General features: G+C 47.0%; 1 protein-coding gene across 1 annotated transcript; it reads right to left on the bottom strand.

Annotated features, from left to right (window-relative positions):
• Positions 1 to 2,089: 2,089 nt before the first annotated feature.
• LOC146183766 (papilin-like) lies at positions 2,090 to 23,315 on the bottom strand. Its single transcript, XM_084608424.1, has 4 exons — positions 23,167 to 23,315; positions 14,642 to 14,978; positions 11,348 to 11,580; positions 2,090 to 2,453 (listed from the first exon to the last, which is right to left on the bottom strand). Exons 1-4 carry the CDS (start codon positions 23,313 to 23,315, stop codon positions 2,090 to 2,092), a joined length of 1,083 nt encoding a protein of 360 aa, XP_084464550.1.
• Positions 23,316 to 23,787: the final 472 nt, after the last annotated feature.

Here is a 23,787-nt window from a genome sequence, read left to right as displayed (position 1 = left end):
CTCTGTAGTGCTGGGTATGTTTTTTTTTCCCGAGTCTGTAATGGGTGGTGTAATCATGGTACGAGGTGAGTGGCTTTGGCTTTGAGAATAGCATGTGTGTGGGCTGTAGTCCCCTGCATGCGCGGCACCCCAATTAGGTCGATTTATCCTAATTGTTCAGTTAGGTAAAGGTTGAAGAGTATGTCCCGAGAGATGCTGGATATTCTTCCACAGAATCGAATTACCGAGTCGTAGCATCGCACCACAACGAGTTTTTTTTAATATATTTTCGCCGTCTTCATGCGGCCGTGCGTAAAGCGCAGCCTGAGGGAGGCGCTACAAAGAAATGCCCCCTCTAGGTATGCTTTTAAGTGCGCAATTTTAGCTTGCGATACTTCGACTTTACTGCCGATTATGAATATTAAAAATAAGCTATTCTTTGACGTGAACGGCCTTAAATTTCGTAATATTACCTCCTTAACAGAAAAAACAAGTTGATTGCGTATTTTTATTATTCTTCTAAGAATTATGCTCTATCATGGTCATAACGCCTACTTTACTGCGAAATCCACCTTCACAAACGCAGCGACGTTGCCTACCAGGTTTTAGAATAAAAAAAAAAAAAAAAAAAAAAAAAAAAAAACAGAGGGTGCTCAGCCATTCGACGCTGCTGAATGTTGAACCAAATGTTGAGCGTTAGTGCAAATTATGGGAGCTGGGGAATCATGGGACCACTCACCAGGTTTAAATCGCGCTGGAGCCACAGGCGGTTACAGACTTTGCACACGTATCAGAAAGGATTGTCTGTAAAGTCTTGGTGGAATCTGGTGGTGGCTTTCTTGCTTACGGTGGTTTCGCGAGAGTTGGCTGCTGGGATTCAACTTGGCTGACTCTAGTTTACAGAGCGGAAGCTCGGTTAAGTCTTGTCATGGACGGTTTGCAGTGTCTTGACTCCTCCATGACAGTCTGCGAACATCATGGAAACGCACCCGAAGCAGCGGTTTCAGCACGCGATTCTTCCATGGCTGTCTGCGAGTTTTGAGGACACCACAGCCGGCTCTAGACGGCACGAATGTTAGTTATGTAGGGTTTTCTGGTGCATACGTGACTGCGGCTAACATGCGTCAAACGCAACTTTAGATGATTTGTTAAGTGCCCATACTTATAATACTCATATCTGATTTAAAGCATTGGCTTTCTTCGGAAACGTACAAACAAGAAAAAAAAAAACAAGTGCTTGTTCGCCTAAACGCAATGCAGGTCGAAATGGTATGTGGTCTTTGTAAAATATAGTAAAATATTTGTTCTAAGTTGTTCAAGATTTGAACATGAGATTATAATGTGATGAACCGTGAAGGCACGAAGGTATCGAAGGCATTTTGAAGAAAGAATTCCCAGGAGGTGAGCCAGAGGGTCAGCGGCGGCGGTGGAGGGAAAGGGTAGGCAGGAGACGGAAGGCTGTGTGGCATGGTGTCACGCAATGTTGGATATTTGTGGAGATATGTGCCGGTACGAATAAATATTGGCTAGTTTGTGAAAGAAGAAGCAGCAGCAGTGTGCTGAGCAGAAGAAGAAACGAGTGCCACCGGCCCCGCGCGCTGCATGGGCAAAGAAGAATTGAGCTGTGGCGACTCTTCGCGCCGCACCTGAGGTCACGTTGTGGCGTCAGATGACCTTGACGAAGGGCTGCAGTAGAGCTAACGCTCTAAAATTACCCGGTAAATAATGGTCATAGCTTTCTTCTGCTGCAATGCCACCACCCTTCCCAATTACTAACTCTAACTGAAACTTATGTGGAACTAAACTTTAAGTGTACCCTTGAATGTGCTAAAATTCGAAGATGTGCAGCGCGATCGAGTCTTATCTACACATTAGTACAAAATTTCTTTCATCTTTATATATAGATAGGTGGCAGCATTTGCAAGGTTTATGCTGCGGGCTTCGTCGTTAGCACTAGTCCGCTAATCACTGCCTCCAAATGTGTTCATGCCGCTTTACTATAGTGGCTGCACGCATGTGATAACATGGCGACAATAAAATGCGTGTCATTCAGATGAAAACAATGCAACCGGATTGTGAACTATAACTGTACTGCGCCGCTCGGCATGACCTAAGGGTCAGCTTGCATGCAGGCCATCCTGCAGGCCTCCATCGTTGGGAAACGGTTGGCGCCGGCGAGGCAGTGGCGCGTCCGTTCTCTGCCTGCGAAAGGTAGCTCTCGGCAGCGCCTAGTTCCGGAGCCATGCGGGTTCGCGTCCGCAAAGAAGCCGAAGCGTAGTTGCTTGGCCTCGCAGGGTACTGCAGTCGGCGCGTGACACGGTTCGAGTCCCTTGGGATCGGAGCACCTGCGGATGCAGTCCAGGGAAGTGCGGAATACGTCCGTTCCATTGGAGGGACAGAGACCACGAGGGAACCTCCAGCGGCGACATCCCTTGCCATTCATGTACCACCACCAGGTGTCGAGTATATCTCGCCTGCAGCAACGTGCCAGGAAATAACCCGTTAAAGTGTTGGTGCAATATATCGCTACAGTCATGCAGGAACAGTCGAACAGGCATCTGCTTAATCTAGCCTGACATAACGTCCCATGAGTTCATAGCGTCAGACCCCTCGTGGAAGCGGAAGATGGCTAGGAGACAGCTTTTATACTTACGTTTAACGGCTAAGCTACCTTTGAGACTAAGTGGTCACCCATACTCTTGGATTCAGGACTTCACCGGACCGTACACCGTAGCACTTAGCTTGACAGCCAGCGTCGGAAGCCGGTGTGCGTGGCGGGCTTTGTATGTGCGCTGCTTACTCATAAAAATGGAAGAAATGACTGTGACTAATCGCAGAATTATCTTACCAAACGTGTTATGTCGCTATTCTCACCGAAGTGAGCTCAATTGAGCTCACCGTAGTGAGCTTAAGTACGAGAAATACGCTTTTTCAAGTTAAATCGCTTGACATAAGTGTAAGGAGCCTCTAACCTGTTGTCCCAAGCGCATTGCCGGTCGTGTCAGCAGTGCCGCCTCCCAGGCCCGCTTCGGTGTCTCCAAGACGGCTACGCGGTGAAGCGTCATATATTGCCCATTTTAAACTCCTCACCAGCGACGGCCAAGTGAGATGGGCATCTCGCAGGCCTGCTTTGATGCCTCACAGGTGACTACTCGGTTTGACGTGTACTCTTACTGACCCCAGTCAAGACATAAGCTGAGCTTAGCCGAAAAGTATTGTCTCACTACTATAGCGCTACTACCTGCCTTCTAGTAAAAAACGATGTCTAGAGACGATTACTTTGCGAGCCGCAAAAATGAATGAAATGTGGCCAGACTGCGCACAGACGAGGCTACGGTGCGAAAAGATCCCCATTGGCCACAGCATCAGACCGCTACGCCATCGGCGCAGCCGATCATCCTTTGTTTTTAACTGCTACTCTTTCTCGCTGTGCAAAGCATGTAATAGTTGTCTTCATACTTTTAATGTGCCTGGGGTGTAAGCACCGATGCCCACTCCCAGCCCTCTCCTGTTTACGCGCGCAGCCACTACGAGGCAGAGTTGTGTTCTGGCACTATCTTGAGCAGGATATCAATAAATGAGCATGATAGCAACTGCTCCCACCCCGTTTCAAAGGGGGCGCTCCTATATTTCATTCCAATCCATTCCATTCCATCTTGACAGCCAGCGGGAGCGGGAGCTTCCGAAAGCGTCAAATAGATGTGCTGTTTCTTTTATAACTTTATTTCGCTTTCAGCTTTTTTCGGCGTTCATTTTTTAGCTATTTTGTAAGAATTTTAGATAATTAATCTTTTGTCTAGGCTATTGGCATTCGCAGAATTTATTTTAACGCGTGTTTGTTAGTCGTTTTTTGGGTCTTTCCTTTGCAGTCTGTATATTCTGAGAATTCGTAGTAGAAATAGTTCGGTTAATATATGCTTAAGATGTGCAATCAAAAGAAAGTACAGTGTACGCAGTGTGAGACGCAGGTTAATCTCAAGAAAACTCGTTGCGACTCGGTAGAGGAAGCGGAAGGCACTGACGTTCTGTGCCCGTGTTGCGTGCTGAGTGCACGCCTAGATATATTTGAACTAGAAAAGGGCGGTTTAGTGTCTCGTGTGGAAGCCTTAGAAAATGAATTAGGTTTATTAAAGGCAGAAAATTAGAAACTGCTGGGACAGCTTCCTTAAATGAAAAAAAAAAAAGGCCGACATTGCCCTTGGAAGCAACAAAGACGGACATTCCAGTGCGGGCCACGTGGATGGGACCAGCACTGGCATGGAAGGCATAAGCAAAGTAGGTCAAGCGGAGCTGAACCTACAGAGTTATTCAGAAGTAGCTGCTAAAAAGTCGCGAAAAAAGGAAGTAAGGAAGAATGAAAATTCCAGAGAGAAGGATATAGATAACCTAAAGCAGGAGCCAAAAGTTGGGAGGGAGAGAGAGAGAATGCCCAGGTGCTTATCGCCGGGAAGTTCCAACATGAGCAGGTGCAGGCGAGATATTACGGAACGGATAAATGGTGATAAGCGAGTGTTAGTTTGAACCTTCCTAGGGATGACAATGAGCGCAGTGCTGAAAGAGCAAAAATAGGCTGTTCAAAAAATCCGTCGAGCGCAATATGGTGATAGTAATCGCGGGCCGGAACGATGTCCTAAATGGTGAAGCTGCCGGAGTGGTGAAAAATTTAGCTCAGGAAGTTGACCATATCAGGGCGAAAGCTCAGCAAGCGCAGATAGTTGTATGCACAGTACCGGAGGCGCTAGGAACGAACGGATAGCTTGAAAATGACGGGGTGACAGTTAATCAGGACATAAGAACGTTAAGCCTGGAGAAGCGTTTCGAAGTGGTTGAGGTAAATAGGGAGGTGCATAGAGCAGGTTTTGGCAGGGCTTTTCAGCGAGATGGCATACATTTTAACAGAATGGTGGGAGCAGTGATCGGCTGGCCCCTGGCAGGCAGGGTTGTAGCTTTTTTCGGGGTCCGCGAGGGCTCTGTGCGCAGGGGTAGTTGAAAGTGAAGCAGAAGAAAGCGTAATAATGGAGGCTGAGCCCAACAAAATCGCAAAGAGGAGGTCGAGAAAAAAAGTACGAAAAAGAGATTTAACACTAGGATCAGCTACGTAAACATGCAAGGAGGTAGAAAAAGAGCGAAATGGTTAGAGATAGAACAATAGTTGAAGGATGACAAAATTGTTGTGTATGCTCTATGCGAGACTCATCTCAGGATAGAAGGCAACGTCTGGGAAGGGTGCAACAGAGCGAGAACGGAAAAAAGGGAGGAGGGGTAGGTGTGTTGACACACCAGGGAACAAATTGGCAAGGAATAAAATCATCTTGCGAAGAACATATCTGGATATCAGGAACAATTGCCGGCATAATGACATGGCTAGGGGTAGTTTATTTAGGAACAGGACACCAATGCAGGCAAGAAAACAAGGGTCTCGTTGAATGTCTCAGCGACGATATAAGCCAGTTTGGAGACGGGCCGATAATATTCTACTGGGGGACATCAACGGCCACATGAACGATCTGGATGGATACACAGATTGTAACGGGAAGCTAATGGTAGATTTCTGTGAGCTACACGACCTAGTTATTGTAAATAGAGAAACAAAATATGAGGGACAAATCACGTGGGAGTTCCGGAACAGGCAGACGACCATTGACTACTGTCTAATGTCGCAGGGAATTTATAGCAAGGTCACAAAAATGGAAATAGACGAAGAAGGGGAGTGTAGTCTGGGAAGTGATCATAAACGTATTAGTCTGCAGATGGGGCCCTTGATGAAAAGAGAAATGGAACTTAGACAAAACGTAAACGCAAAATTAAAAGACGATCAAATGTCGCGGATAGCAGCAGACATAGAAGAAGCAATAGAGAAAAGCCCCATGGAAGACTGGGATTATGAACAGGTAGAACTACTCATAAGGAGAAAAATTAAGGAGATTAAAGTAGCAAACCGCTGCAGTGGGAAGAGGAAGCCAAGGAGCTGGTGGAATAAGTAAATCAGGGAAGCCATTGAACAACGACGGGCAGCTTCAAGGGAACACCGAGAGGCAAATAAAGCACAGGTATCTCTGGAGGAAATAGACTAAAAATGGAAATTGTATCGACAAAAGAAACTTGATGTACAGGCCCTCGTCCAAAGTAAAATAAAACAGTCCACCGAACGCTGAATGGCTGACATACACGATACCACTAGGCGGCGTCATGGCGTGCACATGGCAGCCTGCAAGCAAACAGCTGATTCCGTGACAAGGTGGTGTTTTTTTAGCGTCGTCTGAATTCGAAGTAACGTGCGGATTCTGTAAGCATGCTGAAAGTCTAATAGAATGCAGTCGAAGTTCAGGGCCTGCAGCGATAAAATTTCGTGGAGCGCTTGACACGGAAATGGACAAAGACAACTTGCGGAGGTGTTTTCGGTCGGCGCCTACTAGTATCGATGAGAAAAGTGCTGAAAGTGCAACGTGCATTCTCTGTGGTTCTATTTGTTTCTCTTTAGGATGTACAAGACGACTGTGAAGCATGTAGTGTAGGCCAAAATGAAGCTCCGTGGTTGCATGATCATCTGTTTGTATGTAGTTGGATAGTTTAGTAAAGAACATGATCATGGGAATGCTTCCACCCCTGACGGGACTGAACCTGAAGCCTTCATTTACTGCAGTGTCACCTGACAGGGATTTCGATGTAGCGTTAATTGTAGCGTGCTCTGTATATTGTTTTTTGTTCTCCATGACTGGGTTGCTTTGCTTTTGCGCGATACCTTCTGCCCACACCATTTGCTCGATGCATATTTGATATTTTTGCACCAGTTTGTATACCTATGGGATTTTCTCCTCATGCTACAATCACTGTGAGCACTAAAACTCGCAATATTATCCATTCAATTTGTCAGCTTTACACTGTTTAGAATTAAGCAAATGCGTTCTATGCATCCTAGCAGTATATGCAGGCCTGTAGTCTTGAAAGGCTCACTAATGGAGACTGCCCTAAGCAAACATTGTACATAGCACTACTTTGTGTCATGTTTCTGCACTGTTAAGTGCCATACTTTGTTTCCTGCTTCTGAAATGTGCCAAACCTATGACAACTACTATGCAAGCCTGTAATAATTAATCAACTATTCTTATTAATTACTAATCAACAGCGGAGTCAGTGAAGCGTGCCAGTCTCGGAGCGGGGCGCTTCAAAATATCAAATCTCGAAGGCCGCAATGCTACTTTCGGTTTCGGTCTTTCGCATGCGTCTCGTAGTTTGACGGTTTGACTCACAGGCACTTGCGCCACTTCGCTAAGTAGTTACCGGCATTGTTTAAAAGAGCGGAGGCAGTACCTGAAGCAATACAGAACGATTTTGCTCGTCATCAGCCCACTCTCGCGCCCCTTTTATAGGGTACGACAGGGACGCAAAAAGTGTTCGCATGGGCATATGGGGCTATAGATAAAGCAGAACCCTTTGAATCGGGAGGTTGCGACGCATGCCACCTAGCCGCGAAAATTAATACTATGTGTACTCAATCTTTTCTCACTTTTAGTAACCAAACAATATATATTCTGTTACTTCGACCTGCCTAAAGTTTTTTTTATTTACATACAATTCTGAAGCTAAAACTTTATTTTTTGTAAGTGCAACGCCATCTGAAAGAGTTGTGAAACCTCGAGCTGGACCAAGGCTGGGCCGCAAATGGCAGTGAGTGTCATCTCTTTATATATATCTCGCTCTATGCCCGCCAGTTCGTGAGACCCCGGCAGCTTCCAGCAAAGACAAGGTGAGAAATGCTTTCTTCTTGCAAACTACCCTGCATTTTAAGCAGTTTAACTCACCATTCTGACGGGCGCGATTGTGAAGGGAAGGCATATGAGCTGAGCTATGGCGCAATAAGTGCACGCCGGTTATTGCGCAGTTAGATAAGAGCGAACCCCATGTCTGACACTCTTTGTTTGGTTTGCCTAGCGGTTAGGTTTGCATGGTTTCACGTTGAGTTTTACGTTTTGGGCTGCTTTTGCGTAGTTTATTTCAGGTGATATGTGCTGATCACTAAGGAAAAGAGCGCACTTTCAACAGGACACGGGGAGTAAAACAACACTCAGCGCTTCATGTTGCTTCTGTGTGTTGTCTTACTCCCTGTGTCCTGTCGAAAGTGCGTTCCTTTGCTTAGTGATCATGTACCAATTGGCCCGGCTACTCTCTCTGATGGTTATGTGTTGGCCGGGTGAAATTCCAAATACGAAAGAATAGGCTAATGTGGTAAAGACGAAAGTTCTCGCGTATTACGTAGAGATTGTTAAGATGGCCGAAAAAAAAGGTAACACATAAACAATCGGAGACTAGTAATTTGTACCTTAAGAGAGTTACCTGCTGAGCTGGTTGGTCGTCACACATAATAACAGGGAATTCACCGTGGTGTCCCCTTTCTTGTGTGTGTTTGTGTTGTGCTGAATACCCTGTAATTATGTGAGGAAACTTGTGTGTCGAAGACTGTCATCAGCGCTAAAAAATCCCGCATTACAAACGTGCAGCAAGGGAATGCGCTTTAAAGAATGACCATAGAAAATGAAATGCCGAGGTGCTTCTAAAGAGCTCGATACTAAAGAAGTGGAGCGCCGATGATTCCGTCCTCTCCGTTTTTGAAAACATGCATTCTACCCGCGCCTTTATTTTCAGTGCTCTTAACAACAACTATGAACGTCTGTCTGGTATCCGCTCTGTTGTTTCCGCCCGCGTATTAGATATTTTTATCGAATGAAACGCATAGTGAGCTGTCAGTGCAGCTTTAAAACCAAAAATTAACAACGGGAAATGTAGCAATGCTCGGGCATTACTGATAGGGATCTTCGCCGTGTAGTTTGCAATGTGCATTTGATGTGGGTACGCGCGCGAGGTTCGATAAATTATATTGACCATGTTTGTAATTCCATTCCTTTAGAGCTTTCTCACGTTTCGCCTGTTTACACAGCTTCGGAAAAGGTGCATCACGGGATCAAATACTTCTACTGTTATTGTTCCAGCTGATGCCAGGAAGTGGCCGTCTCTGCTGTGTGCCCTGGTGAAACAATTGCAGCATACGCGAAAGAGGTGTGGATCAAACTTCCATGTCCCCCGAGTCAATGGGTTTGAGCTTTCGCTTTCGGCTTTCCATTTCACGTGACTTAATTTGCACATCATATATTTCAATAACGATATAACTGTTAATCAAGCTGGAAATGCGTTAATAGGCACGAAATTAATGTCCCTAATGTTTCCTGAGATATTAATATCAGTGCACATTTTCACATTCCAAAAAATTGACTATGTGATAACAATCCATGCTAAGCTTGATTGGTTTGTATTGTTCAGCGTTCCCAAGATACTCAGGTTATAATGACGTGCATAATAGTGGAGCCATTTTTATATTGTAACTCTTGGCTGTGAACTTAACAAGTGCTAGTGACATTTGCATCGTGAAATGAATGCTTCACATTTTTTAACATGAGCCTGAATGTTTTCTACTTTGTTTCGAGCTTGCAACATATTTATGTTAAGAAACTTTTCAAACTTGTTGAAAAAAAAAATTAATGCTGAGGATGCTGGAATTTTGCTGCCAAGGTCGTGCCAAAAAGATCATGGTGCTGTAAGAAAGGGGTGTGCATTTATGCTCAAAGCGATGTCCTGCAGTGGAGTAATACCCAAGACGACTTGCAGTGTATTTGCTTGAAATCTGTGTTTATAATAAAATACAGCGTATACTCTGAGGAAGCCCCGCGTGTATTGTGAGCATTGTGTATGTCTATTTTCTTACTATCATTTGCCATACTTTGTGCATCTGCACGTAATGCTACGTTTGTCTGCCTATGATTGTTTCTTGCCTTGTGTAACATTTTTGTCACTTTTTTGTAATTTACATGTCGGCTGATGTATCTACATTTTGGTTGCTTTTATGCACCAAACGGTGACAGAAGTGTGTCGGATTTGTTTTTGTATAAAGCAAAATAAATGCTTATTTCACAAAGCACCTGGCGTCTTTTCTGCAATGCTGCTGTTTGGCAAAGACTTTGACGCAGCTGTATTAATGGCCAGTCAGCGGCAATTTTAACTTATTTTATATTTCAATGCTGAAAATACATAGAAAAACAATACCGCACCGTACAGAACACTGCGCCAACAGAGCGCGGATGTACGACAGCGCTTGCTAGTATTAAAACCGCGGGCCTTGAATCGAAAGCGGATGTGTGTCAAGCACCGGCTGCTTGGTGCGCTACAGTCAATTGGGCCGCTGGGCCCTATAGAATTGTACGCTCTTTACGAAATTCTTTTTCTGTGGCTCGGCACCGTGCCTGCCTCGCCGGCCGGCAGGGCTGCTCGGTTACTTTTGGTAAAGACAGTATCTTCGCACGGGCTGCCGATAAGAAGAGCATCTCAACATCCAGGTGCCTCACCGGATGTGCCTACGTACTCTTGCTCTCTACTGTACATCTGCCGGTAGAGCGAGCTGAATATAGTTTTCACCTTTAGGCTCGCGTGGTCCTTTTTACTTTTGGTCTGCATGTACAATATGATAGGGATTTAAGTTCGGAACGGTGTGTAAAATTCGCCTCTTTCACAAGGCCGCTTTGCGCATGCGGGCCTCTCCCCCTGGTTGAAAACAAACCACCAAACCCAGCTGCGCATGCGCAGTTCTTGGCCTCAGCGATCGGCGCAGCCATAGCTGATATAGGAAGCCATGAGTAGTTAATATTCGTGACAGGCGTATGCGACAGATGGCGGTAGCTGTCAAGAACGCACACCGTCATTTCGCTGACGGCTGCATCTCCTAAAGACATTTTCAACCAGTAACAGAAGGATTTTCAACAACTCGCAGAGGGCGCCACATTTTGAGAAAAAGGCGGATTACATCCGGAACATTCCTATTTTATTAATATGGAGCTGGAAAACCAGTGTATTTCAGGAAGCATCAGTCTGAGGCGAAAAGAGTGGCTTTGCAGCTTCAAGCATGAGGTGTATCTAGTCTTTCCTCGGCTACACAAGGTACCCACGGATTTAATGTAGCATGTATATTGCTGTCTTAAGCGAAAACGTAAATTCTCTTTTTTTGGTTTGTATTTAGCGAAGAACATTTCTGAAGAACGTAGACTGCATTGCACATAGCCTTGGCAGAACATCTGTTCGCACAGCTTACGTATACAGAATGTTCGGCAATAAACAGTGGCTTTCAAAGGTCTCAGCGAACCCTCTTACGGGGCTATGTATTTCTATTGCTTGAAAGGCCAAAAATTATATGCGTATAGAGCGTCATTCGGAGTTGTGCCTTCAAACGGTTATTGCCATTACTTCATGTACTTGCAAAAACGCTTGGCGCTCTCAGTGTTAGCGTTTTAGGCGAAGAAATGTGAGGAGATTGTCAGTATCTTACGCCTGACATTGAGCGAAGACGGCCTTCTTGTAGCATTCTGGAGCGGGCGTTTTAGTGTCCACGCACTGCTGGCGGCAGGTGTTCATCGACGCAAATCGGTTGCGACCCCTGTTGCAAACCCCTGTTCCGTCCGACGCCAGCAGTTCACAAACACTGCTTGTTCTGTTGTAGTAAAACTCTGGTGGTCCACCAGAACAGAATTTGAAGACAGGCTGTCTGCATACAGTTCCCACCTAAAGGAAAATAAAGGAATGCAAACGTAAATGTGAAGTTCCTGTAAGTGCTGTCCTCGTGTACACAGTGAGTAAAGGAGACTAACGGAACCCTTAATCAGTGATATGCGGGGACTCTCGTAATAATCCTTTCCACAAATTGCATCCCCGCGTCATCCCCTGGCGGATCCGCGAGCAAAGCATGATGCGAGAACGGAGCGATCGCATCCCGCGTCGGATGCTGGCAAACCTGTTGGCGTGCTGTATGTGTGCAATTTTTTCGTGACATTGAAGCGAAAGCTTCACTACGTCATGTGAAGCCAAGGTTGCCATGCGAGGCACACGCCGCTACAGCGGACGCGTCCTAACCATCCAACGAGCTGCGCCGTTCCAAGGTGTTTCGCCGCTGGGCTCCAGGTGCGCGCGTCGGCGCTGAGAGAAGGGTTTATTTATTATTTATTTTTCGATACTGTTGGCCGGTGAAGGACGTTACAATGTGGGAGGCAGTTGATACACTTTTTAACAACAAAACTTAAATGTCTGTAGAAAAAAGAACAACGCAACAAACAATGGAAACATAAATAAAGTAGTGTATACAAAATGCATTTACAAGTTCTTGTTAGATTTTCATAGCAAGATAATGTGTTTTATTCTATAACAACAACTGGCAAAGAATTCCACTCTGTTATACGGAGAAAAAATGAGTTAGCGTATGCATTAGTGTGGGGTTGTGGAACGTGGTAATTATAATCATGCCTTCTTCGTAAATTCTTTGTTTCTCGTAAAACTAAATACTGTGATTTATCAATATTGTAAAAGATCCTGGATAATAAGAAGAGAAGTTTCAGCCTTGATGATTTACGTCGATCTGCTAAAGAAGGTAACTGTAGCAAATTGAGCATCTGTGTGACCGAATCTTTGCGTGAAAATTTCGATAAGATCAATCTGGCTGCTCTGCGTTGCACTTTTTCAAGTCTTTGAATTAATCCGATTTGGAAGGGGTCCCAGCGAGCACTGGCATATTCCATACTGCGCATGCGCACGCCGCCACGGAGAGCAGCAGTGGGCGAACGGCGGACTTTTCGTGTCGGATGGTGGTCCATGGATTTAGAACGCAGCACCCAACTGTGCAACACGATGTAAAGGAATAGTGGGCACAATATACTTCAAAGAAAAAAGTGGGAAGCAGCAGCACAGCAAGGGCGCCGAGATGGAAGAGAAAAGTTCGCCTTAGAACAGGGAGAGTCGGAGAGACGTGAGCTCGGCGGCACTCCATTTCTCCAGGGGGCTTTGCGCGGCCGCTCGGTGACGCGGGAAAGGTCTAGTCACTGTCAAGTAAAGCACATCAACTAGCAGCACTGTCACTGTATCCATTTCTTTACAACACAACGATCCGTGTCTTCTTTATTTTGGTGCCTCTGCTACGTATTTTAATTGCTCACCCGAAAGTCACTAGGAAGGCGATATGATTGATGTACAGCATGGCATAAGTGTTGAAATGAGGCACAGTTCAATGGCAGCATTGAACAGTTGTCTATCAGAGCGTGTACAGCATCGACGGGCACCTTTTGCTGCCCAAATACCACACATGAAATCCAGGCACTACGCACACAATCGTGGTCACTCAGAAACATACGGGTGTAAGCTACCTACTAAAGGAATGAATGGAAGGGCGTATTCTTCAGCCGTCTTCTGTGGGTAAGGGCCCCACAGAACTTAAAAGCACGACTTCTCATAGCCATGGCGATCATATTGTAGCAGACGTTCCAGTTCAGAAATGCTTTCGGAACTGCATATAAATCACACATTTCATGTCTCAAAGGCACGAGGCGTACATTCCACGCTCCATGTGTCACATTCTCTGCACATTGCTATGCCAAGCAGCGAATCGTAAACAGATGCTCACTCCCCTATCGTTGAAGACGATCTGCCCGATAAAAGAACTACCAGTCGTCTTTCGGGCGTCCTACACAGTGTTTACACTGTGTGAGGTTGATTATCACATTGTCTTGGCTATCAGACGAATCTGACTGCAGTTTATCGATTGTGCCAACCATCCGTACTATTTCTTCATCTCGTTAGTCTGCGTGCACACGCGAGCACATCGAGCAGTGCAAAGCAGCTTCTTCGCCACGCGCGTCCCGCATTGCCTGCCAAGACTGTACCCTTGCGAACCACCAATTCGCTGTCGGTGATCTAGGACAGCGGGTGCGCACCGGTACGGTTGACCGTAGATATATGGTGCGCACCATGGCGGCCCGATGCGCACTAGTGCAAGTGATCGAGGGCGCTATTAGCAATCATGCTGTCCGCATGTGCATAATTTGGTGCCGTCTAGAGACAGAAGCCAACTTGTTGAACATAATCTGCTGCACTAGAATAAACTAAATGCCCAACAAAAACATTTATAGCATTGTCAGCGATCGCATGCAATCCGGGCCATTCAGCTCACGAAGAATCAGCATTATAGCAAGATTTGTTTGGGAGGTCAGTAATGCGAACTAACTGCTTGTTTGTTCATCCAAACATGAACGCGCGAGCATACCTGTGCAAATCAGCTTCCTTTCAACTGCAATATCGGATCCTGTACAGCGCATAATGTCTCACGTTTCGTTCTTTGCACGGCTCCAAAACCCATTCGGTGCTAATTCCGGGGCAAAAGAAACCCGTGTTGTTGTTCTCTTTCGATCGATCCGCCACGCAACCACTTGACGCCATTGAGAGAAACGTAGCAAACTGTCCCCATACAAGATCGAATCCTCCGTACTACCACGCTGCCAGCAGCGGCATGTTTTGCCCATAAAACCATACCACACCCTTCGCCGTCTCCGATACTTCATTCGCTACGTGTAGGGCGAAAGAGGTGTAGTGTTATGCTTCTTTGACTCCAGTTTGCTGAATTTTTTTTTTTATGTTTTACTTGTAGCCCCTCCTCTATATAATGGCATGGCCCTTAGAGTATAATAAATCAATAAATTAAAACGGCATATACAGGAACAAGAAAACTCACTGCTTTGCGAAAAGCGATAAGGCCATTTGACCTGAACCCTCCAACTTTGTGAGTGTGGTCACTTTTCGGCACCACTTCACCAGCTGCATGTTCGGTTGCTTCTGGTTGATCCTCGCTGCGGGAACCCGCTGTGGTCTTCTCTGGATCGTCGTAATCATCGTTTCGATTGGCGCCTTGACGCGTCCTGCAATCTTTCGGCCCCGGCATGAGGAATTCGCTGAGATTTTCTTCGGCGCCCGCTGCATCCACGTCACGAAGCGCGCCACCGGCATGAAGTTCGGATTTCGTCCAAGTGAGGTGGGACTCTGCCGCGACTGTGACGAGGAACATCGCCAGCAACGCGGCCACGGTCACCGCCATGACCGTGATCAGAGCGCGACGGGGCTTGTGGCACCACCTGCCTCTCCGCCTGCGCAACCACCGCGTCTGGCTGAAAGCTCTGTCCGGGCATGGCCAGTTTGGTACAATAGCTGAACTCCCTTACAACCATTTCAGCCATAAGAAAAAATAAGGTTCCAACTACCCTCACAAGCTTCGCCGATGGTGGTCATCGCTGCTAATCCGAGGGCTGTCATAAAATATTTCCAGACACTGCCTCTCCACTCGAGCTAAAAAGAAGTGGGAAGTACAATGTCTAAAAAAATCAACATATTTCAAAATATTACCTCGCAAACCCGTAAAACAAGTAAAAGGCAAATGAAAAAAAAAAGTAAAACCCAAACAGAAGCTGATTTATTACATGAAGGAAGGCTAACCAGCCAAGAAGATGCACACAAGAAAAAACAGAGACGCAGAAAGAAAGAGGCTGGACTACTAACTGATTTATTTGCAAGATCGAGGCTCAAATATATAGAGGCGCTCAGTGACATGACCTTCTCACAATTGCCATCAAAACCTTCCCTCGTGGAAACACAATTTGCAATAATTGAAACTCCTTTATCTTACCTTCGAGCGCTACCTACTTGTAATATAACACTATCTATTCAAAGATAAACAACCAAAGTCAAGCACAATACAAACAGTGACAGAACCCTTTCAACCATAAATCAACGCCATGTAGAAGTAAGGAAATCATGTTCATTGAATCTGTTTTATAATTTCCAGGCATTGTTAGATAAAGTGTGTGCCCGTTCTACATGGCGTTGATTTATGGTTGAATAACAATGTGCAAAGGGTTTTGTTGCTGTTTGTATTGTGCATGCCTTTGGTTGTTTATGACGCTGCTTTGCATAGATATTGTTATATTACAAGCAGGCAGCGATAACTGGGTAAGCGAAGGTAAGATAAAGAAGTTTCGATTAATGCAAATTGTGTTTCCACGAGGGAAGGTTGTGATGGCGATTGTGAGAAGGTCATGTGACTTAGCACCTCTATATATTTGAACCTCGATCTTGCAAATTAATCATTTGGTAGTCCAGCCTCTTTCTTTCTGCTTCTCTGTTTTTTCCTGTGTGAGCCTTCTTGGCTGGTTAGTCTTTCTTCATGTAATGCACCAACTAGCCCAACAACGTGTTTTACTGATTTATTACGTGATGAAGTTCTTCGTAGAGCAATTTTCAGCCCCTGAATTGATCCGCAAATTTGTTTATTGCAAGCGACTAAATTTGCTGGGCACATTATTCGAAATCCTGATGCTACCAGGAAAAAACTAAATTTGAATACATCAGTGCCACTAAAGTAAGGCGGCAACTTTGCTTATGCGCTATTGGACTACCTGGATTCGTTCCTCAAATACATTTCATATATTCCCAATTTGCGTAAGTTCCTATGTATCCACAAAAAAGTAGCTCAAGCATTATTTTCTACCAAAACGCAGAAAGATGGGGGTTTTCCTAGCAATTAATGAGAGGCTGCAGGGGTGGAGCGTCTGTAACTGTATCATTTCACCAAATACTATCTAGCCTGGGTATTTCAAATGATTGTGTATATTGAACAGGCTGATTACTTCCTTGAAATTGCCGGCTAAAGGTATAAGGAAGTTTTGGTCTGTGGCTTGTGGGGTTTAACGTCCCAATGCGACTCAGGCTATGAGAGACGCCGCAGTGGAGGACTCTCAAAATTTCGACCATCTGGGGTTCTTTAACGTGCACTGACATCGCACAGCACACGGGTGCCTGCTTTTCGCCTCCATTGAAAAGCGGCCGCCGAGGCCGGGATTCGATCCCGCGTCCTTAGGAACAGTATGTCGAGCGCCGTAACCGCTGCGCCATCCTATAGACCTTTTCACGACCCTGGGAGAAACCGGTTTGACTGGGCTGTGAAGCAGGCGTGGGGGAAGAATCCACAGCGTTTTCCTGTGTTTTGAGCACAGCCCAGTCTCTAATATGGCAGCGCCCTTTGGCCAGTGTTGAAAAAGTCTATAGGGAAGTATCGCAGCACATCGAATTCCAGTTTCCTTTATCGTTCATTGCTGGGGGGAGGGAGGCCGTTTTTCTACTACCTCTGTCACGCGGGCAATCTGAATGTTCATTGAGTGAATGGACATTGAAATTTTCGAGGGTCATCGAATTGTACCACTGCCACACAGCAAATTTCAATGACCATTGAATAGTGAGCGTGTTATCCAACAGATGACGACACGGGTAACACCATCCAGTAAAAATATGAAGTGAAACAGGATAATACGATGCGGGTGGATATCGCAATAAGTTCTATATTTAAATAAAAGTCCGCTCAGAGAAGGGTATTCAGATACCTCACCGCTCAGCCTAACCCGCATGCACCACAGGCATGGAACGGCGGAACGACGACGAACGATGTGCAATCGCCGCATTCATTTTGCGCCAGCAATGCTGCCAAAGCTCGGCAGTAGTCTCACAAGTGGGGCTCTTCTTGGACTCAGTTGTTGCAAGGCGTAGTAAAAGGCGAACGTGAGCGAAACGCTGCAGCATGCCACACTGCCACAGAACAACACCTAGAACCGCATCAGTTTGTTTACACCTGAACACCGCACATTCTCTAGAGTGATTGATCATTTTGACTCCCGAAAAGCTAATTGACGAGCTGATTAATGTAGTCTAAATAATTTAATCCAGAAGATGGTTTGTTTCTTTTAAGGTTACGTCTTGTGTCTCACCTTAGGGTGAATGCGGGGATGCTCTCAATGTTCCTTGGCATTCCAATGGCCATTCCCGAACCTCATTGAGTCAATGCCGATCGAGTTCAATCGTCATTGAAATCCGCCGTGTGGCAGTGGCCGATCCGCATTGAGTTCGATCTCCATCGACTCAATGGACATTGCAACTGCCCGTGTGACAGAGGTATAAAGGGCTTCAAATCCTTTTTGAGCGCGGACAGGTGTCGGATGCGCGACCTTGGGCAGCGGACGTCACCGTTAGCCATGTGAAACGTGGAAGTAGATGAACATGGGTGACATTAAGGTTGGCCTTCGATTAATAAAAAAGTACTCATTTTCCACGCCGCGTCGCTCTCATGGGGAGCACTAATTAAAGTCTAATAAGGGAGTAATTACTCATTGCATCCACCCAAGAGCAGCCACACGGCTACAAAGGAAAGCTATGCAGCTTTCTCAGAAACTTGATTGAAAAAAAATTCGTCCTGATCGTGGAATCGAACCCGGGACCACCGCCTTTCCGGGGCAGTCGCTCACCAACAGGTGAGCTAACCAAGACGATCAGCAGACCCGATGGTAGAGCGAGAACGAATTGATAAATAGCTCGAAGTAGGAACGGTGTTGGTCGCATATTTAGGGGAATCTCCCAAGGTGGAGTAGATTCATAACAAGGGAGCAACTACTCATTGACGTCCACCCAAGCGCAGCTATACAGTTACAAAGGAAAGCCATACAGCTCTCTCAGAAACTTCGTAGTTAAAGAAAAATTCGCCTTTGTCCGGGGATTGAACCCGGGACCACTGCCTTTCCGGGGCAGTCTACGAAGTCTCTACAAAGTTTTAACTACGAAGTTTCTGAGAAAGCTGCATAGCTATCCTTTGTAGCCGTATGGCTGCACTTGGGTGGATGTCAATGAGTAATTACTCCCTTACTACGAATCTACTCCACCTTGGAAGATTCCATTAAAACTGAAGTCCAGCGGCGCACTCACCTAGAGTACTTAACTAACGAAGGCTTTGTAAAACCTCCTATATCAAAATTTTACTTCGTCATTATTTTATTTGCAAAGTACTGGGAACAGGATTAGCACATTATGACAGGCAGTGTATACTTTCAAAGAACCATTCGCTGCATTCAGCACGTTAGCCCTAGCACCACCTAGTGGGCGGTATGTTGCCAGCACGCCAGCCCCCGCTCCATGGGGCGCCCGAGAGCGCGCCTACGCGCACGAACGTACGCTGGAGTCTGTCTACGCATGCGTGACGCGTCAGGCGCGAGCTGAGGCGAGCGCGGAGCAGATACCTGTCCATGTCAGATATTTCCGCGGCGCTCGCTGCGCGCTCGCGCTGGCGCGAGGAGACTCGCCGGTTATTGGCTGGCGTGCACCAATCAGATGATGCATTTCGCGCCGTCTCCGCGATCTCTCTCTGTCTGCTTTTTTTTTTGGCATCGGTGCTGCGGTACGTAGAGATGTGCATACAGTTTCTCGATCGACAAGGAAAAGTTGATTGCCGCAGTGCAGCGGCTCCACTCGCTGTGGTTCGCCAGCCGCAAACCGCATAAAATAAACAAGTTAAAGAAGCTATATGGGGAGAAGTGGCGCCTTGGGTGCTGCCGGGAGCACCGCGCGCAGGTCAGCGCATTGTTTACGGCAAGCATTGAATAAGTGAAATGTGCTTAAAAATCTCGTGCTGCAATCGCGCAGACACCATCGAGCGTGTGCAAATGCTTTGTAAGTCGCCCCGGGACAAGGTTAAAGTAGCAGTCGAACTGTTTCGGCCGGTTTCAGCCTACAAAGACTTGCAACAACACAGGAGCTCGCGCGTCAGAGACGCTTCATGGAGATGCGTACTTTTTCCAGCGTTGTCAGGGCGCGGCACTGGGCGCGTAGGCGCCTTGCTCGTGCGCCTCTTGTGCGCCCCATGGAGCGGGGGCTTAAGATACGGTTATATGCAGCCACGTGTTATAAATCGAATGATGAATATACAGAACTTTTTCACGATCCTCTTCGAGTCCTTTATGCTTAAGTTAGGCTGCAGTTGGGCCGCACGACTGCCTGCCTGGCGCAATGGCGCGCTGCTTTCCATGCGATAATTTATTGTGTCGCTGAAGCACCTGGCGCCATCTAGAAGCTTCGTAGTTACTGAAGCTTCACGTAATTTCATGCTCCTAGATAATTTTTACAAATTAAATAAAAATCAATTTTCTTGCTTGAATTCAACGCTTAAGGTTTTCCAGTTGTGTGGCAAGTATGGTTTATAACAATGTAATAGGCTTCGGAAGGTGTAAAAATCGCAGTCAAAGGAGTTACCCACTCACAAGACAGTGGTACGAGGGCAGCAGAGAACGGAGGAATGTCGGTGTCATGGGCGACGAGAAGTTTTGCAGTGCGGGGAGGGGTATCACAGAAGGGGGCATCACAGAGTGGGGCGAAGGCAATTTGCGCACAGGCACAGTCAATAACGGCTTGATGAGTCGATAGAAAATCGTATCCGAGGATGATATCATGCGAGCAGTTCGGCAGAACAATAAACTCGATGGGGTACAAGACGTCTTGAATGAGCACACGGGCTGTGCAAGATGCGGAGGGGTGAATGTGCTGTGATGAGGCGGTGCGGAGCGAAAAGTCGGAAATCCGAGTGGTCACTTTGCGAATTCGACGGCAGAGCGCTTCACTGATGACGGAGACGGCTGCACCGGTATCGACGAGAGCGAGAACTGTGGCGCCTTCTACAGAAACTTTGATAACATTAGCGGGACGACACGGAGGACTTGAGGAATTCGAAACAAGCGCAGTTCTTGCCCCCAGAACTGCGGCTGTTAGTTTCCCTCAACGGTGCTAGTAGAACGTCGCAGCATTGGAGAAAGCGATCGGCGCCGAGGAGAATGTGATCGACGAGTGGCATACGTTTGGCGATCTTGTGAGACAAATTGAGAACCGGGCGGAATCATTTGCGAGCGTGAGTCGGTATCGTACGGATAAAGTCGAATGTCAGGCTGTGAAGGTTGGAGGCGCTGGCGACAAAGGCGTGCAACATGGCCCGGGCGACCGCAGGCATAGCAAATCGGAAGGTTGTCCGTAGTACGCCAAGGTTTCATAGGATGTGGGCGGAACCTTGAGTGTGGGGCTTGGAACGAAGGCTCAGCATGCGGCGGTGGCCGGTAGGCAGGGACCTGCACATAGGAGCCAGACGTGGGCGAAGGTGGTGGCCTAGCCGTTACTTGGGCATACGTGAGAGGTGCCGTCACAGGCGGCAGCACGGGGTTGGACGGCAAGACATCAGCGACGTGTTCTTGCACGACACGGCGTATAGTAGGGGCCAAAGATGGAGCCAGTTCAGGAACGAGGCGGCCCGAGTCTTGAAAATGGGGAAGGAGTGAGATTTGACGTGCGACCTCTTCACGAATAAAATCTTTGATCTGTTGATTCAGCGGGCTCCCTTCAGAAGTTGGCGAACCGCCCAGGGCTAATGCGGATACGCCTTCGTCGCACACACTGGAGCGGCGCCTAGAAGCGCGCCGCTTTCGGAGCTCGTCGTAGCTCTGGCAAAGCTTCACGAGTTCACTAACGCTGGTGGGATCTTTCGCTACCAGCATCTGGAAGGCGTCCTCAGAAATACCCTCGAGGATGTAGCGGATTTTGTTAGCTTCCGGCATGGCCGGGTCGACTCGTTTGCAGAGATCAACGACGTCTTCTATGTAGCTGGTAAAGGTCTCATCAGCGCGCTGAACACGATCGTGCAAACGTTGTTCGGCACGAAGCTTACGCACTGCCGGGCGGCCGAACACTTCCGCGAAATTCTTTTTAAATGTCGACCAAGATGACAGGTCAGCCTCATGGTTGCGAAACCAGAGGTTCGCCACGTCCGTCAGATAGAATATGGCGTTACTGAGCTTGTATGAGTCATCCCACTTGTTGTAGCTGCTTACTCTTTCATATGATGACAGCCAGTCGTCGACATCTTGGTCGGCCGTGCCACTGAAGAGGCAAGGGTCACGCTGGCGCACGACGCCAGAACACATGATCGTGGGTGGAACGGCCGGCAGCGTAGAAGTGGACTGGTCTTGCATGGCGGTTGTAGAGGGTAGTGTACGGCTTCGCAGTTCCAGTTTGGATGGGATCGTACCCAGCACCTCCACCAATTGTAATAGGGCGTTTATTGACGCTCAGATGGAGAGCTGTTCGGAGAGGACCTTGCAACGGCGAGCCCAGCGTACTTCTTCTTTGTCTTCGTCGCACAACGCACTGGTGCATGTTGATGGCTGAAGTGCTGACTATCACAGTACAACAAATACAGACAATATACAACGTTTCACGCCTAATATAATAACTAGGCTGTGTTCAGCTCTATGGCTTCCATTCCTTTGGTAGAAAAAGTCTCGGAATGTCGCGGCGTGGACGGTAGTCATCGACACGTAATCTTGAACAGGATCCATCAATCCGCTTTTCGGACTGAACTTCCTCTGTTCGTACCGAAGGTAGTTGAGGCACGCGCATTAACCTTGCATAGATATTTTCCTGTTTTATTTAAAAAAAGGAGGGGGAAGGCGACGACGGAGCAAGCACAGCAACACAGCGCTCGTGTTGTGTTTGTTCCGTCGTCGTCTTTTTCGAGCTGTTTGAATATGATTAACAAAAGCCAACACACCCAGCTCTTTTCTTAAGAAAAAAGAAAAGGACGCTCTAATACCAGCTCGATTTCCATGCTACATAATGAACACATTTGTTAGGTAAGGTAATGGGCAGACTGAATGAAACACACTTACTAAAATATTTTAGCAAACAAGTATAGGCGATAGATGCGACAAACTGGGCATAGCATGCGCTGGCATTAGTGCTCACCCACAGAAGCAGCCGCCTTTAGTTCTGACAAGTTCAGATCGTGCGAGCAGGTGGCGTGGCCCCTCCGTCAAACAACGTCCGATACGCGGTCCCTCGCTAGACTCTTTTGATCCAAACCAGCAATCATAGTGTGGTACACCGCACCACCTTACGCGCTACCTTTCGCCTCCCACCGTCTTTTTCCTTCTGCTAAGAAAGTAGACAGGGCTTTCTGCTCCCTATTCTGGAACCTGCTAATCAAGGTTGCAGGCGGACACAGTTAGTTTTCCATCCTTTAGATTATAATGCTAACGCAGAATATTTACTAATCCGACTGCTGTGCGCCCAAACTTGATTTTATGAATCGATACAAGGGGCCCTGTTCACAACTTCTACTCTTCTATGAAAAGCTCGGATGAGGAGCTGTTGTAAGCTGGTCGATTCTGCGTTATAGAACTAGGGAGCGTTTAACACCGGAAGTCCTTGCTTTGAGTTTTGCTCTTGCTGATACGATAACTAACATTCCAAAATACGTCCTGTGCTCACCCGACACTTTCATTATTTTATACGCGCAGAAAAGGCTAGTAATATTTGCTAAAGAAACAAAACTTCGCACTGTTGCGAAAAAAAAAAGCACTTATACAATCATGACAGCGGCTGTTTGAATGTCCAATGACCAGAAAAGACACAAACTCTGCTGACCTGGACCAGTTGCTGGAGTCGATAGTAGGTAGCTCCCTTTCTCGGCCAATGTCTCGCAGCGCATTGTCCGTCTTCTGGCTGCTGCTGGTTCCTTCGCCATCCTCAGCCGTGTGCCGGTGCAGGAAGTAGTGCCTGATCTCATCCGGCATCCAGTACGGTGCCAAGCTGCTGCACTCGGACGGGGTGACTGTCGACGTAGAGCCCGCGCTGTTTCTGGCGCTGAATGACGACGTAGCGTTGGTTGTCAGTGATGTGGACTGCGTTCCTATTCCAGTCCCTTGGCCACAACGTTCGGGAAGCTCCGGCAGCACTAGCGTGGGAAGGCCATATTGAGGTGAATGAGCAATGAGAAAATTCCCGGGTAATTACGTATCCATGCGCGTTAAACAACACCGGCGCACCGGAACGCAGCACCTGTTATTGCAGAGCAGCTCATTGCCAGCGATGAAACTTAGGAGCACATAGTATTTATTAAGCACGGACAGACGCGCACGCATTGTTGCATAATATGAGAACACAGCGGTAGCTGCTCCCGATCTGATTTGTAACACTCACTGCGCCACCTTCTTGCGTTGTGCCGTGGTGCTTTCGTACCCTATCACCAGGCTGTCTTGTCGCCGT

Source organism: Amblyomma maculatum, chromosome 7 (genome assembly GCF_055883805.1).
Source record: "Amblyomma maculatum isolate TAMU_Amacu chromosome 7, ASM5588380v1, whole genome shotgun sequence".
Classification (NCBI taxonomy): Eukaryota; Metazoa; Arthropoda; class Arachnida; order Ixodida; family Ixodidae; genus Amblyomma; species Amblyomma maculatum.
The sequence above is the reverse complement of the archived record's forward strand: the minus strand, read 5'-3'. Positions and strand labels throughout refer to the sequence as shown.

Excerpts from the sequence above, each read along its gene's own strand:
- LOC146183766 (XM_084608424.1), bottom strand. The coding sequence starts at position 23,315 with ATGCCGGATGAGATCAGGCACTACTTCCTGCACCGGCACACGGCTGAG. Across the intron at positions 14,979-23,166 it reads GACTCCAGCAACTGGTCCAG|GCGGAGAGGCAGGTGGTGCC; the intron begins GTCAGCAGAGTT and ends GTGGTTGCGCAG. Across the intron at positions 11,581-14,641 it reads AACATGCAGCTGGTGAAGTG|GTGGGAACTGTATGCAGACA; the intron begins GTGCCGAAAAGT and ends ATTTTCCTTTAG.